The following is a 16,145-nucleotide window of genomic DNA, read 5'->3' as shown; positions in this document are numbered from 1 at the left end:
AAGGATTAAAGCTTGGGCTTAATTTTACAAGCTTGGCAAGAGACCCAATGGGAAGCGCTGAAGCTGCCGTCTACAGGACAAAGGGCAGGATGGGAGAGCGCAGAGGGGGGTAGTCTCGAAACTCCTTCAGGTAGCTCCTGTGTTTCCCTTTGGCCCACACAGTCATCTGGATGAAGCCCACCAGAGTGAAGAACGCCACGGGTAGGCACTGTGTCATCAGTGTGAAGCCAAGCCAGGATCCCAACTGCAACGGAGTAGATTTATAGTTCATTGTACCACCAGATGGCAGTAACAGCAGAAAACCTGAAGCCCATACTTACCTCATAAGTGTAGTTAGGGCAAGAGACCAGGACAAAAATCCAGGTGAAGGGATTTTTGGTCGGGTAGGGAATCTTCCTGGTCTTCGAGCCTGAATAAGTTGATTGGGACAGCAGAAATGGCATTGTAATGAACAAAGACAACTAAAAAAGTAAAAATGTTTAAAATGTAAAAACAGTGCTTTCTATTTTGGCTAGTAACCATTTACCCATATTATTCTCTTGTCCAAGTGATATTTTTTATAGCTGATGCAAGAAACCTTTCTGTGCAACTGTAAGATACGTTTAATTTGAATAACACTAAAGCAACAGTGAGCATAATTTACACCAAGACCTAAATGTCTTGTATTAACATGAATTATTAGCTAAAGGGTGGAAAGGTGGAAAAATTGATTGTTGTCTAAAAATTTGTTACTTAATTATGCTTCACCTTATCACTAAAATGACTATTAAAAACGAGCAGAGATCTGCTTTACAGAAGAAGAACCAAGGCCAGAGCAATTGCAAGAAAAAAAGAAAGTTCAGTGGTTCGTTTTCATTTGAGTTAGCAGTGTCATCCACAAAGACAGGATGATCTATCCAAACTGAACTAGTAAATGCTTTGTTTTATGTAGATTAGTTATTCTCTATTTACCTGGTGGACGTAGGTTTCTCAGAGCAATATGGATGGAGAGGTTGCCGATCTGACAAAACTTTAAGACCAGAAGAATTATCATAATTAATAATCATTAGATTCATCTAAGGTCACACATTTCAGGATCCTTACCAGGAACACAATGAGGGCCAGTCTGATTTGCTGCTCCCCATAGACTGAAATAGAAGAACATGGTTAAAAAAAAAAGTTCAAGTGACACTAAAATGAACTGAATGTGAACTCACTCGGTGGTGTGTACAATGGATGATTGATGTAATAGGCCATCCACGCAGCAAAGCCCCAATAATACGAACAATTCTAAAGAAAAAGCAAACATATCAGCAATTGCCAAACAATATTTAGAAATATCCGTCTATTTTATTTCTAACCTTAAAAATGTTGCGCAACGGCATGGTTCCATGAGAAAAACGGTGGACAAATAGTGTTTCGAGCAATCTTTTGACGTAGTGGAAAGAGTGACACATACAGGCCAGACTAGAAGAAGCAGGGATATAAAATTAGACTTATTTTTTTTATAGAGGATGCCACCTAATAATTACAATATTCATGGCTATTGAAATCTGAAATCAAGTGTTGCATTCAAATAGAAAACGTATTAGAAACACTTACTGTACAACCCAATGTTTGCTGGTGGTAAAGTCGTATTTGGGGGCATAAATGAAGGGGACTCTGAAGTAAAACAAAAGGTAAATGACCAATGGACCCGTGTACTCTGTCAGGAAGACCTAAAACACAAGACACAACTAGCTCAGAATAAGGAAGGTACAGAAAAACAAATATTTATAGGGCTGCACAATTTTGGAAAGTAACCTCATTGACAATTAATAAGATTAATAAGATAAGCTCGGCGCCTTTACTTTTCAATCTCAGTGGCCTCTAGGACGCTGCAGAACCAATTGTTTATTAAAGTTTTCTGGATGGAACATCATCACGTAGACGGTTCAATCAGCATTCAACAATTTCAGTCTCACCAAAAATCTTATATTGAAAGGCTCGAAAGTGATATGTTCGGGCTCAGACAGGTGATAGTAACAATTATATTAGTGCATATTTGACCTTTCAATGGCCCAAACCCTGTAAGGGTGGTTAGTTTTCTGGATGGAAAGTGTACATAACCACAGAGACAGATCTATCAGCACAGAAAACCTACCAGAAACCCAAAAATCAATTTGTCCTGAGTATCACATAAGCTACCGGGATGGGAAATAAAGGCCCATACAGCTGCTGGGTCAAAAAAAAAAAGCACTAATAGTTTCTTTCCACATAAAAAGTTCCATATTGTACTTTTAAATATTTTACTGTGTACTGAATGTAAATTATCCATCCATCCATCCATTTTCTTCCACTTGTCCGTTGCCGGGTCGTGGGGGCAGCTGTTGAAGCAAATCACATTGCACCAGCCCCCAATGGCTCCTCCTGCAGGTGGTGGGTCCACAGAAGGACGGCCTCACAATTCTAACTGGGCCTGTTGGTCTCTCATAAGGGGCTTCTGAACCGCTCTTTGTCTGACCCGTCACGAAGGACCTGTTTGCCATGGGAGACCCTACCAGGGGCATGAAGCCCCCGACAACATAGCCCCTAGGATCATTCGGGCGCTCAAACCCCTGCACCACGTTAAGGTGGCAGTTCCAGGAGGGGAATGTAAATTATCTTTTTTATTTAAATATATTGTGATACGTTACTGTATTTTCTTTTAATACCATGCACAGCAGTTTATCAGATATACAGATATTATTTGTCACAATAGCGCTCCCTCTGCCCATGTAGATCCACAACAGTTACATTAATAATAACCCTGGCCACACAAACCCTCTGAATATAGCCCTCGTTGATCCCACAGCACTCTGATGTATTTGGGCTTTATCCGGACACTGGGGTTTGAGAGCACAATGTCCCTGTTTGGACTCACCGTCACCCAGCTGATTTGAGCGCCCAGGTCTCGGAAGTAGAAAGTGGCTGTGGTTCCCACAGGCAGATGCTGAAGGACGTCCTCATCCTTCAGTGATTTCCCCTCTGAGAAACAGCATCACAGACCTGTTAACGTGCCATCTTTGACTACAGCACTACACAAAGGCTTTAGTTTGTTTGGGCTTTTTATTTTGATATTATAATGTCTTACACTTTCGATCAGCACTTCAGAGCAGTGGTTCTCAACTGGTGGGTACTGGAACCCAAAAAGGAGTCGCAAAAACATTTTCAGATGGGAGCCTTTAGAGAAAATAAAAATAATAATTTTGATGTTTTTTATTATTATTTTTATGGCGAGTTTTATGACATATATGTTTGAATCATCGGAACATATATCATCACAATATATTTACAAATACACAGTATGTATTTTGATAAAACTACAACTGCCTTAAAGTTTAAATTAATTTTTCGATTTGGATCATGGTTTGTTATGACATACTGAAGGCGAGTACTACAGATACACCAGTTGAGAGCCACTGCTTTTTTCAAATGATTTCATCTTCCTTTTTGTTTGTATTGACCTTTAATTATGTCTGGCTGCCATCAAACTGGAAACCAATCCCACCTACAGGTATAGACTACACAAGTTACGTGAATCTGAGAGGCAATACAACTTAAATCTATTGTACCAAACTTTTTAAATCTGTTAACCCTATTCACGTACCGGTATTCATTTATCTGAAACAAGGACAGTACACAGATAACAAAGTCATCATCATCGGTTTTCAATCCAATTGAGCCACTCTCACCCACAGATATGTAGTGACTTGGTAAAGGTCAATCTATGATCTCTGGCAATGTCTAATTCACTTGTTTTTCCTGATACTTTTTGTCTTCATGTACAAAATATCTGTATTTAACACAGAGCTCTGGATCAAATCATAGTTTGTGCTTGTTATATTTGAAGTCACTTACTGGGGTCAAGGCGGATCGACTGTCTGGTAGGATAAAACTGCGGGTCTATAACAGAAAACAAAAGAAATACAGTAAAAAAGAATAGATCTGAGAGAAGAGTGAGGCCCACAGTAACATTATACTCACGGCTCTTGTGGAACATAGACTTGATCTCTCCGATAGTGGCATTTGGCTCCACCTACAACAAACAGCACAACAAATCAAGTGAGCGCACTACACAAAGCAACAAATCACCTTTACACTTTCCATTTGCAACAGTGATTAGAGATAAATTTAGCTCAGGCCATTCATTCCACAGACGATGAGTGTTTAACAGCTGGTAACAACACAAGTGTGTGCCAACACCAACCAACAATAAAGACACAAAATCAAGAAAGAAGATTTGATGTTTGAAAATTTAGGTTCAACTTCAGTTACAATTCATATTTATACTATGATGCATTTATTTAAATCAAACATCATAATCTTTAATATAAACGCTTTTAACATCTCTTCTTATGTTTGTGTCATATTACAGAATGCAGATTTTTTTTTTTTACTAATTGTATTACTGATGCAGTAATGCAATGGTTTCAAGTTGTTTATGACCTCAAATCAGTTCTCAGAATAACAAATTGCATAATTTACTTTAATTAGCAAGCTATTCGACACTTTCAGTGTCTGGACTTTTGATTGAGTTTCCAAAGGGTGTTAGCCTGGTGACTGTGCTGCTACGTGACATAGCTACTGTTCATGTCCCATGGAGACCTCAGGCCATATTCAGGAGGTGACCTCACTCAGTGACCTCTCACTGACCCGTCTTCATACTCCAGGCTCCTTTTAAAGCAGACATGAGTTTGCAATAATATTACAGCCAGTCTCACCGCAGCACACCACCTCTGTGACCTTTATAAGGAGGAGGCTGTTATTTTGCCTTCATAAAGAGGGAGTGTCGTGCCTAAAGCTCAAACACTGTTAAACTGAGAAATGTTAAAATTGGGATGCTTATCACCATGGAAATCAGATAAAAACTAGAGCACTGTATTGGCTAACAGCAAACATAATAATAATATGATAATAATAATTACTTAAATTTGTATTGTGCTTTTCAAGCCTTTGTTACCAAGTTTCTCAAAGTGCCACACTGTAGTGATTATTCATTCACACCATACTCGGTGATAGTAAGCTACTATTGCAGCCACAACCGCCCATTGGGTTAGACTGACGGAAGCAAGGCTGCATATCTGCGCCATCGGCCTCTCCGACTACCCAGGGGCAGATCTAGAAAAAAAATCACGGGGTGGCAAGCAGGGTCAGGGATCATTTCTGGGGTGGCAACACATTTTACAGGTTCTAATGTTTATAGGGCAAGTTTTGCTTGATCGCAAGGACATTTTTTTTGACCCACTCATACTCTCATTCATCCTGGCCGATCGTACATGTTTCAGACAACGCGGAGGAAAACTACGCAGACACAGGGAGAACATGCAAACTCTAGAACGGTTACACAGAAAGGGATCCAACCCGGGACTAACTGAAGCACAAGGTCTAACCACTGTGCCACCGAGCAGCCCAAACACACAGTACATGTGGCTGATGAGAGGGCAGCCTTTGATTAGCAGTGTAACAGAGTGATCCCACTGTAAACACTGTGGATACACACAACCAATACTTTAAACCTCCCAAAGCCAAAATATTAAGCACTAAATCTCAAGAGATGCCATGCTTAATGTGGATACTGGATAAGAATAGTCTTGATATCAACACCAAAGCCACAGGCTGCAAATGACACTGGTGCAAGATAAGTATCTTACAATTAGTATTTTGGTTAGATATTTAAAGCAAACAACAACAAAAACAAAAGCTATATTTTGATTGAATGTCGCCAGGTTTGTGTTAGAGAGATGTTGGTTTCACATGTGAACACATATTTTTTCCAACACTTGGTTGTTAGAACATGGCATAAAATAATTATTTCTTACCTTATCCAGGAAGCAGAGCTTGTCCTTAGTCTTTGCGTCAAGTATCTCCACCTCAAAGAAAACAACAGCCTTTTTAGTTTTTTTGGCAGGTTTGCGTTTGGCAGGTGTTGTTGGTGGCGGTGCAGTAGTAGACGACCCGTTGGGTAACTTTTTCCCGCTGGCCTCTAATGCTAGAGCATCCATATCCTCAGTCCTCCCCTGCCCCACTTAGGCCCTTCTTGTCCTCACTTTTCCCTCTGTTCAATTGTCACTGTCCACCTCTCAAATGTCTGCTACAGCGCCACACTTGCGGAGAGGGGCTGCATTCAGCTGTGGGCATAAATCTGCCTGCCCCTCCCTCCTCCTACTGTCCATCAGACTCACTCTCACTCCCTCCCTCCGCTGCTTTATTTAACTGTAGCAGACCTCTGGAGCGCAAACATGTGCCACATGTGCGCACAGTTGTACCTACAGGAATGTCCCGCCATGTGTCAAACTGTCCACAGCCAATCATTTGCATCTGATCCATTAGGATGGGCACATGTTTCAGTCTCCAGCTTGTTGGTTTTGAAAATTGACTCTTGGCAAAGAAGACAACCTCTGACAGGTCTCGGTTGTGGCTAAGTGGGAAGACGTAGATGGTAAGACACAAAACAGTCCTGTCTTTGCATCTTCAACTAAATATATTTTCAAAATTCCACAACCCGGGTGTTACAGTCACAGACCTGTGGGAGCCCCTTTAGGATTTCATCATACACAACTCTATACAGCCGCTGAATTTGGAAGACCCAAACAAGTGTTGCCTTTGGGGTTGATATTACACGGAGGGCTTAACTAGGGCATTTCCCTTGGTGGTACCCTCCCTGGTAATGACTGGCCAAGAGGGGTACAGTTTCCACAGTGAATGAAAGACATGTGGTCACAAGTGGTAAGTCGAGAGGGGGTGGGAGTAATAGGATTCAATGCACTTAGGCCAATGGAAAACATCCAATGAGATTTAAGATTATGGTTTGCCAAAAAAGTCATGGACTCTAGGTCTGGGACAGAATATTGGTTTGCAATATATTGCAATATATGTTTGCTGCGGTACAAAGTATTGATACTTGAGAATTGATACTTTTAAAAGGTTAAATACCCATGAAGCGGCAGCTGCTCTACAAACTAATTTACTAACAGTTACACAGCATTTTATCTTAGTTAAACTTCCATTTTGTTGTGTTAATGTACTTTTCAACCTCAACACTGCAATAGGTCAGCTGGCATCTGCGTTTTGACTTTTGGACAAGTGGCTGTGTTTTCTTTATCACAGTTTATAGGTGTAGATAGGGAACTTGTGCTTAAATCAAGGTCATCAATGCAATATTTTCAGCCATCACGGATGTTGACACTTTTATTTCTTTGCAATCGACCCAAAACTACAAAAACAGTGTAATAACACCTTTAATAACTTTTGATTTACTGTCATGACAAACAGCAGGAAATACTTTGCAGAGGTCACTGCAGGTTTGGTGGGTTCAAATCCAGTCTGGTGGCTTTCAAAACTCGGGAGAAACACACGTTTCATCATTATAATGGCATGTGTGAAATGAATGTCTATTTCAGATGTTGCTCAGGCATCTATAATATGTCAGACCCGTTTACACCCACGTGTGCCATCATAAACTCACTGATCACCACTTCATTGGGTAATAACGAGATAAGATGAGAAGGGCCATGAGGCACGCGCACGGATTGCCTTTGTCTTAGACACAACAATGTGAGACCATGCAGAGATTTTTTCACCTCAGGAAACGGGCCAGATTGCAATCAAACAAAAAGCTCAAAGAATAACATGTCAGCTCTCCTACAAACTTTAATTCTGAATGAATGAGGTTGTTATTACGGTGTTGCAAACAGGGCCATAAGCTCGGCTGACTCTGACAGGCGTTGTTGTTGAAGCCGAGTGTTTCTTCGTTCAGGTGCAAAACGCTGTCTTAACTCTGTATTTGCCAAACAGAAACTACACATGTGTGAACATTATTGAAACAGTCGGCCGCATACAGCGTCCCATTGAGGGTTTAGAGTTTCATAGACATGGCTTACCTCGTAGTGCTTCATCTTGGCAGACGCGAGGCTCTTCCTTAATAGGATAATGACAGACAGGACAGCCTCCAATCGCAGTAGTAATATCTATATCCGCAATGGGCGGGACTACATGGCGCTCACCAAATCAGCGGTAATATTACACGGAAACCCTGCCCAAAAGACAAACAATGTAGCCAATGGCAGAGGAGAATAAGACGAGGCGACCCATGACATAATTGGATTATATGAATGAATAGGTGTGTTTGAGATGAGCCAGACGGACGCAGTTTTGACAGCCGACTGCAGACGCACGGTGCATGCCGGTTAGATTTCTGTCCGACTTGCTCCAGACGGGCTCTGATGTCACGGGCACGTGGGGCACGGAAAGATCGTGAGACCCCAACGAGAGCAGCCGACTTGATCAGCCGCTGCATCTCTCCAGAGGCAACTGCAGCGGCTCCTCGGCCCCGTGCATGACGGGAAAACGCCCACCTGTCCGCGGCTCACGCGCAGGTGATTGGATACGAGTCTGCTGTGATCAAAAACATGCTCCTCGCCCCCTCCTCTCTCCTCTTTAGATCTGAACAAATAAACTATGACTGAAACTATTAAAGTTATGCATCGCCCCTAAAATCGAGCTCATGTTTGATGCTTTTCAGAACAAACTAATGATTTAAAAGGACGTGTTTTATCTCACAAACTTGAACAAACAAACGAATGGGAGAGTTTCCTCTGATGAAGAATGATGTCTCTGGAGTAAAGGAAACCGAGCAGGAGGTGAATGACTTTTATTTAGGATAAACTTTAAATGAACGCGATATCTGAACGAGACGCTGCGTGATCTGAGGCCGCTCTCGTTGTTCTCTGCATGTGGAGGGTCGGATTGGCTTCAGACTTTTTTTCTCCGCCCCGTTGCGCCGGCTACTCTCGCCGATCATCCAGGCGAGCCGCAACAGCATCTTAAACACACCTAATATCAACATCAGTACAAGCCTGACTGTGTGGTTGGGGCTGGCATAACATGCATTTAGTCTGCTTGACACAGATTTGTGGCTTTGACCAGGTCAATACTACTTTTAAAGCAGTAGTCAGTAGGCTGTAAACAATATATAGGAGTCATTTCAAAGAGAAATTCTATTTTATTTTATTTTATTTTAGAGATTGAGGCACACCGGCTCTTTCTGATGATATTTCTGATTTGAAATGCTACATTTAGGCGGTTGGTGGTTGTTGATCACCCTTTGATGATTGATCAACAAGTTTGAGTATGACCGGTTAAACAAGACAGGGGGTGTTGAATTGTTCAAATTAATAATAGCTGTCAGAAATATAAACAGACATAATTTTGGATTTGTAAAATAAATGATAAACGCTGGGTTAAAGAAATGTTCTGTCAAATGCTTTACTAAACTAAAAGGGGCAATGGGAAAACAAAATATACTGTATGAAAGACATTTGTTTATGCACATTTTTGCACACACAAATAATTCACTTAAAGCCTGATTTTTCCTGTTCAAACTGTGACATTTTTAGATTTAGCCCAAACTCGTTTCTAGCTGTCACAATCCCTCCTGCACATCCAAATTGTTCAAAAAGATTAATTACAGTATATGCACGTCTCACGCCAAAGCGAAGCAGGCCGGGGGATCCATAATATAATGCCCTAATGTAGATTCTACTTGTATCGCTCAATAAATATTTTGTTTAAGACAATGCAACAAGATCTGTTTTTTGCTGTGTTTACAACATTCTATGACATGGCAAAAATAAATGTACACTACAAAAACAAAAGTCAGTATTCAGAAGGCTTTACAGCTTTTATGTCAGAGTCAGTAAGACACACCTTTAGAACAAACTGGTTTTGACATGTTTTTACTTGCTAACACTTTGTTTTCAAACACTGATGTATCGACATTTGTGCAAGTAGGGAAAAGATTAGTTGAGTGACGTGTTTGTTGAGGTGCACCAAGAAAACCTGTTGAAGCTGGAATTATGTACTTGTGAAGGACAAGTGGAACAAAGATCTTCTCTTATCTGTTCAAGCATGATGAAACACACCCTTTTTACACACCCTTTTTTTTTTAAAGATATCAGGAACTGACTATTCACTTTTATTCTGCTTTGCAATTAATTTATTGACAAAATATGAACGCAAGCTACAAATTGTTTTATTTATTATGTAAGTAAAAAAATGTTGTATGCTCAAAGCAGATTTTATCCAGCCTTGAAGCTATAGTGCAGGTGATGTGTCCACATTTCTATTGGGCAGCTGAACGGGTCCAAATTGTTTTTTTGTTTTTTTTGGTTTTTACTTTTAAAAACATATATTACAGTCATCTGAATAGGGCAGGGGTTCCCAAACTTTTTTGGCTGAGACCCAAAAATTGACACATAAACAACTCGGGACCTCATTGTATAAAGTTATTGACTCTTAAGCTACTTTAGGGAAGAATGTTTATAATCAAGTTAATATGTATCTAAACAGTTTGTTTTGTTTTTTTAAATAATGGATTTCACTAATTATAGGCTGGTTTACACACAAAAATGTACTAAAAACAATAGCATTTTTCTTTTTGTTTCATCTTGAAATCATTTGGGGACCCCCACCCAAGGCCTCGCAACCCCCTCACGACCGCCTGGGGGGTCCCGACCCCCACTTTGGGAACCACTGGAATAGGGGACAATATGACTTTGTTACATCTGTGATGTAAGGTATTGTGTTGTATGCATTATGTTACACCAGTGGTTCTCAAACGTCTCACACCAAGTAGGCCTTCCTCTCAAAACGCTTGACCCTCGAAGCACCTTCATGATGTTTTAAAAAATGTGAAAAGGTTTAAAATGTGTCTAGTGACATATACTGTGGAGCGCTTTGGGCCTGATGGGGGTGGAAGGCGCTATATAAGTCGAGTCCATTTACCATTTACAACTAACACTACTACTACTACTACTACTACTACTACTACTACTACTACTACTACTACTACTACTACTACTATTATTATGATTATGATTATGATTATGATTATGATTATTATGATGATTATTATTATTTTGTTTGATTTGATTGCATCTACTCTGCTGTTTTCTGTTCTATTTTCTTGGACATGATCTTTCTTGGACCCCTTGAAAACGAGATGATTCATCTCATGGGGCTGATCCTCTAATAAAGTGTTCATAAATAGATAAACTTACTTGAGCGAGGTGCTATTACTTGATTGTTGTACGGATAAAGTCAGTAGGCTGTACATATAGGCCCTAACAGAATATAAAATATGTTATGACAGGTACACTTCGTCGTCATTGTTTGTGCTGAGGTTGTGATTTAGTTTTTCCATTAAAGAAGCGCAGAAATGTGTCCGTCAAGTGCGTCATGACGCAGCGCCGGGGGGCGGGGTCAGACCTGTCTGTAGTTCGAGGGTTTGAGCTTATTTGAGAACAGTCTGGAAGTTTCCGCACTGTTTATAAAGAAAACACTCACACATCGGCCGATCAGAGTGTCGAAACCTACGCACGGACACCTACCGACATTTTTGAAAGAGGACAGAGATTAGCAAGGGCAAGATTAAAGGCGTATTGGATCCACAATGGGGAAAGACTACTACGATATTTTGGGAATTAAAAAGGGAGCATCAGAAGACGAGATAAAGAAAGCCTATCGCAAACAGGCACTGAAATATCACCCCGACAAGAATAAGTCTCCGGGAGCAGAAGATAAATTCAAAGAAATAGCCGAAGCTTATGACGTGTTGAGCGATCCGAAGAAAAAAGACATCTACGACCGTTTTGGCGAAGACGGTAAGGACAACGTCTCAACATCAACGTTAAAATATAGCTAAAGGTCAACAAGTTAGTTGAGATTAGGCTGTGCTGATACCGGACTGTCCCGTAGGTGACAGTGATACTTGTCGACTCTTTTGCCCTTCCTCATGACCAGAGTCGGGTATTTGCCAGTCGCAGTGAAAAGTAACTTACTTCACACTGCTAACCGTAACGCTAACTAACTAGCTAACTACATTTTATGACGCCATGTCAGCGTCTCTTTTTGACAGCACAAAGCTGGGGATTAGCAGACCCTCTGTGCTCTCAGTGGGATGGTTTAACGATAGCGTCATTGGAGTCATTTGGATCTTTGAACATATCCTAAAATGGCTTTGAACTCTTTTTTTTATTATTGTTAAAAAATGAAATAAAATAAGAGCTGTAATTGGTGTCTAATGTTTCCAGTATAGTTTCTGAAGTGTTCAAAACATTTTAAACCAATTTTCAATTGGTTTAAACCTCAATTTTTAAACCATCCCACAACATGTTATCAAGGCACACATTATTGAAGATCATTTGTACTAATAGATGTTCTCCCCTCAGGTCTAAAGGGCGGTGGACCTGCTGGTGGCGGTGGAGGTCCAGGCAATTTCAGCTATTCTTTCCAGGGAGACCCTCATGTGATCTTTTCAGAGTTCTTTGGTGGACGTAATCCCTTTGAACAGTTCTTCGGTGCCCGAAACGGTGGCATGGATGAGGACATGGACACTGATGACCCTTTCACCCGATTTGGGATGGGTGGAATGGGGGGCGGGGGAATGGGAGGCTTTCCTCGCTCCTTCAGCAGTGGCATGGGCGGCCATACTAGTGTTGTGAAGAAACAACAAGACCCTGCAGTGGTCCATGACTTGCAAGTTACTCTGGAGGAAGTATTAACTGGTTGTACCAAGAAAATGAAAATCACACGTAAAAAACTGAACCCCGACAGACGAACGGTGAGGAAGGAGGACAAAATCCTGGAGGTGCAGATCAAGAGGGGCTGGAAAGAAGGCACCAAAATTACATTTCCCAAAGAAGGAGATGAGACGCCAACAAACATACCTGCGGACATTGTGTTTGTGTTAAAAGACAAGCCCCACCGAGTGTTCAAGCGGGACGGCTCAGACATCATCTACACAGCCAAAGTGTCACTACGTGATGTAAGTAAATAACCCTAACTAGACTTATTAAACTGTGCTACTGGCTACAAGCCATTATCTAACGGTTGTTTTTTGTGTGTGCACAGGCTCTTTGTGGTTGCACAGTCAGTGCCCCCACACTTGATGGCAGGACGATCCCAGTAGCAACCACAGATATCGTTCATCCCGGAATGAAACGGCGCATTAGCGGTGAGGGTCTGCCGTATCCCAAACGGCCGGACCGCCGGGGAGACCTCATAGTGGAGTATGAAGTGAAGTTTCCTGAAAGGCTCAGTCAGAACACCCGGGACACCATTGCACAGGTGCTGCCTCGTTCCTAAAGGGGACATTAGGGACTTTGTTTACATTAAGCCGCCAGCTGTTTGTGAAGCACTTCAAGCATTATAAGACTTTTTTCCAAGCAACCTTTGCTAATGTACTGTATATATTGCCAATACTGTTCCATAATATAGAATCAAATGTTTCCAAAATATGTTTGTAACAATATGGGTGTTTGTGCACTTGACTTTGGGAAGCTGACTCCTTGGAAAACAGTATTGAATTTATAAAGAGAGGTATTTTGTATTAAAAAGTTTATATAATTGTAGAGATTTTCTGTTTTTCTTCCTAATTACATTTAAAGTGAGCTTATTTTTTATTGTTTCTGTGACTTTTACATTTCATTACAATTACGTGGTTAACCTAATATACTGTATCTGTTTATATAATAATCTAATCAGTGACATAAGGGTATAGTTCTTTAGGTCAACATAGAACAAATGAACTACTTTGCTTGAGATAGTAACTTGAGGCAGATTTTGCAGATACCTTAAAAACAGATACCCGTGACCAAGTCAGCAGACTGAGCTGGATGCCCTGCAGCCTCATGTACTTAAATGTGGCGCTGCGCACAAAAGCTATTGCCAACAGTGAGGGGCCTTTGCCATTGCCTGGTCATGAGCTGGATTTCTTACAATAGCAGTTTCATCCATTTTATGATTTCACAAGTTCAAGACGAGAGAGAAGCTTTTAGCAAGAAAACCGACTGTTTATGGCTCAACATCAGATAACTGGTTCATGCTGCTGGACTCCGCGCTTTTGGTTTTGCACATTAATTTGAATATGAAGATTATTTTGATTGTCGTGACTTTCTTCATTTCAGGTGAGTGTTGGGCTACTGTATTTTGTATTATTGAAACACCAAGTGCCATTTTGTTTAGTTGACTATTTTTATTGTTGAAGTGAATGAGTCCCTTTAGAAGTTTCTCACCGAAACAGCTTTTATTACCAAGTTTAAGATTGCAAAGCCTGCAGCCTGTTAAAACTTTTCTGGTCTGTCTATACTGTATGTACAATGGAGTCATTTTAGACAGAAATGTGTAAAAGCTGTGTAAGTTATTCAACTCTTGGAAACTGGGAAGTCAGAACAGTCAAGTCACAGAAAAGGCAGACAAATAAACTTATGTGACAATTTTCTTTGTTGATTCAGGGCAATAGGGCGGCACGGTAGCGCAGCGGTTAGTGCTCGTGCTTCACAGTGAGAAGGTCCTGGGTTCGATTCCCACCAGGACGGGGCCTTTCTGTGTGCAGTTTGCATGCTCTCCCCGTGTCTGCGTAGGTTTCCTCCGGGTACTCTGCTTTCCCCTACCGCTAAAAACATATACAATAGGTTCCCCTCTGGGGCCAGGACTCCCCTGAAAAAGAGAGTCTCAATCTCAGTGGGACTATCCTGGTTAAATAAAGGTCATAGCATTGTTCTGATAAAATGATTTTGGATTCATGGATTTGTTCGGAGTCAATCCCAATATGGCCGTGGGATGGTGAGCACCAATGGCACACAGACCTGGGCGCCTGCACAGGGTCCACGAAGCCTTGTTTGGTCAGAGTGACGGGTCATATCTTAAGAGATATTATTTGAGCAAATTAAATGGCAAAAAACCCCATTTCATTTCACTGAGAAAGGGCAACAGGTGCAGAAAACGTTCCAATTCTGTTTTTTAAAGGGGTAGGGGTGGTTAGCTTGGCGCCTTTGCTTTCCATCCCGGTGGTCTCTAGGACACTTCAGGACCAATTTTATTTCAGGTTTTTTGGGGGTTTCTAGTGGGTGTTTTTGATGGAGGGTATACGTAACCATGGAGACAAATCCATCAGCAGTGAAAACCTACCAGAGACCCTAAAAAAACAATTGATCCCGGAGCACCCACCGGGACGAAAAGTGCAGGCATGGTCAGCCACTGCCGGGCCACAGAAAGGTCAATAACGCATCCACGTTTTTTTTCCCATAAAAAGTTGCGTAATGCACCTTTAAATTATTCAAATACTTATTGCCCATTATATTTATGTTTCGATGCATTTGTGCACGGCCTCGTTTTTGGATTGGGGTGGCTCCAGAGATAAAAGGTTGGGAACATCTAAGCACACCAATTTGCTCGTGATTCCCAACCTCTTGCCAATGTTGTACGATTATGACTCTCAAAATCAAACCTTTTACTGAAAAACACAATTAAAACTAACTTTCCTTTAAAATTAATATTGAAATTCTCACTTTCACTTTCTTTTTAATCTGAAGTAATTACAAGTAGGCTAGTTTACCCCCGCTAAGTGCTGAAGTGCCCTATGGTTCCCAGTATCCCTGATTCGGAAACACTGTGCTGCAGGGCAACTTCTTGGACACAATCGATGTTTTTAAATAGTAACTGGCTACTTTAACCAAAAATGCAGCATTTGACTTGACTCAGGCTCTGAGACTGAATAGTTAATAGTTGACTCAGCGAGGAGGGCAACTGAACACCAGGGGGCAGACAAAACACTCCGAATTTAAAGGGTAAGGGTGTTCAAGGGTTTTCAAGCTCCACTAATATTTGATCCGGACCAATAAAGTAAGCCTAATTAGTATAAGATGGTTAGAATTGAACATTTAAACTATAAAGCCACATGAACAAATGTTACAGGTGGTTCTCAAACTGTGGAGCAACACTGGTGGGGCTCATCTGACACCTCTTAAATATATACAACCTCTTTAATGCTTGCCTTTCAGTTTGGGCTTTTTGCAGGTTTTTAGGTTTGGTTCATCCATTTTATGAAAGATTCAGTCTAGTCCATTTTACCCAGCTTTATACAATTTTGGTCTGATCACAGTGTTAGTCTAGCCGTGGTGGAATTTGGGAAGTCAGATATTTTCTGAAGTGGTCTTTGGTGTGAAGAACTACTGGTCTAAAACAATTCTAAAACCACAATTTGCAAATGTGTATTGCATTCAAACATAGTGCGATTCTAACCGTTGCGTTTTGGGCAGTAATCATCTTTTAGCTGCCTACAGGGAACACATCAGGTCACAAATGAA

General features: G+C 41.0%; 2 protein-coding genes across 3 annotated transcripts; one reads left to right on the top strand and one right to left on the bottom strand.

Moving 5' to 3' along the window:
- Nucleotides 1-61: 61 nt before the first annotated feature.
- On the bottom strand, nucleotides 62-7,952 carry tecrb (trans-2,3-enoyl-CoA reductase b). 2 transcript variants are annotated; one of them, XM_079552967.1, is made up of 12 exons: nucleotides 7,881-7,952; nucleotides 5,820-5,870; nucleotides 3,985-4,036; nucleotides 3,859-3,903; nucleotides 2,882-2,985; nucleotides 1,582-1,697; nucleotides 1,341-1,446; nucleotides 1,197-1,269; nucleotides 1,084-1,127; nucleotides 952-1,009; nucleotides 321-409; nucleotides 62-244 (listed from the first exon to the last, which is right to left on the bottom strand). In XM_079552967.1, the coding sequence occupies exons 1-12, from the start codon at nucleotides 7,893-7,895 to the stop codon at nucleotides 71-73; spliced, it is 927 nt and encodes a 308-aa protein (XP_079409093.1). In that variant the 5' UTR covers nucleotides 7,896-7,952; the 3' UTR covers nucleotides 62-70. The 2 variants fall into 2 exon arrangements, with proteins under 2 accessions (XP_079409093.1, XP_079409092.1); XM_079552966.1 differs by lacking the exon at nucleotides 7,881-7,952 and having other exon boundaries at nucleotides 5,820-6,017.
- Nucleotides 7,953-11,254: 3,302 nt separating this feature from the next.
- dnajb1b (DnaJ heat shock protein family (Hsp40) member B1b) lies at nucleotides 11,255-13,387 on the top strand. The gene is made up of 3 exons (XM_079554261.1): nucleotides 11,255-11,660; nucleotides 12,228-12,823; nucleotides 12,910-13,387. Exons 1-3 carry the CDS (start codon nucleotides 11,450-11,452, stop codon nucleotides 13,141-13,143), a joined length of 1,041 nt encoding a protein of 346 aa, XP_079410387.1. The 5' UTR covers nucleotides 11,255-11,449; the 3' UTR covers nucleotides 13,144-13,387.
- The last annotated feature ends 2,758 nt before the right edge of the window (nucleotides 13,388-16,145 follow it).

The sequence above is a fragment of the Gobius niger genome (assembly GCF_951799975.1).
Source record: "Gobius niger genome assembly, chromosome: 3".
NCBI classification, from domain to species: domain Eukaryota; kingdom Metazoa; phylum Chordata; class Actinopteri; order Gobiiformes; family Gobiidae; genus Gobius; species Gobius niger.
The sequence above is the reverse complement of the archived record's forward strand: the minus strand, read 5'-3'. Positions and strand labels throughout refer to the sequence as shown.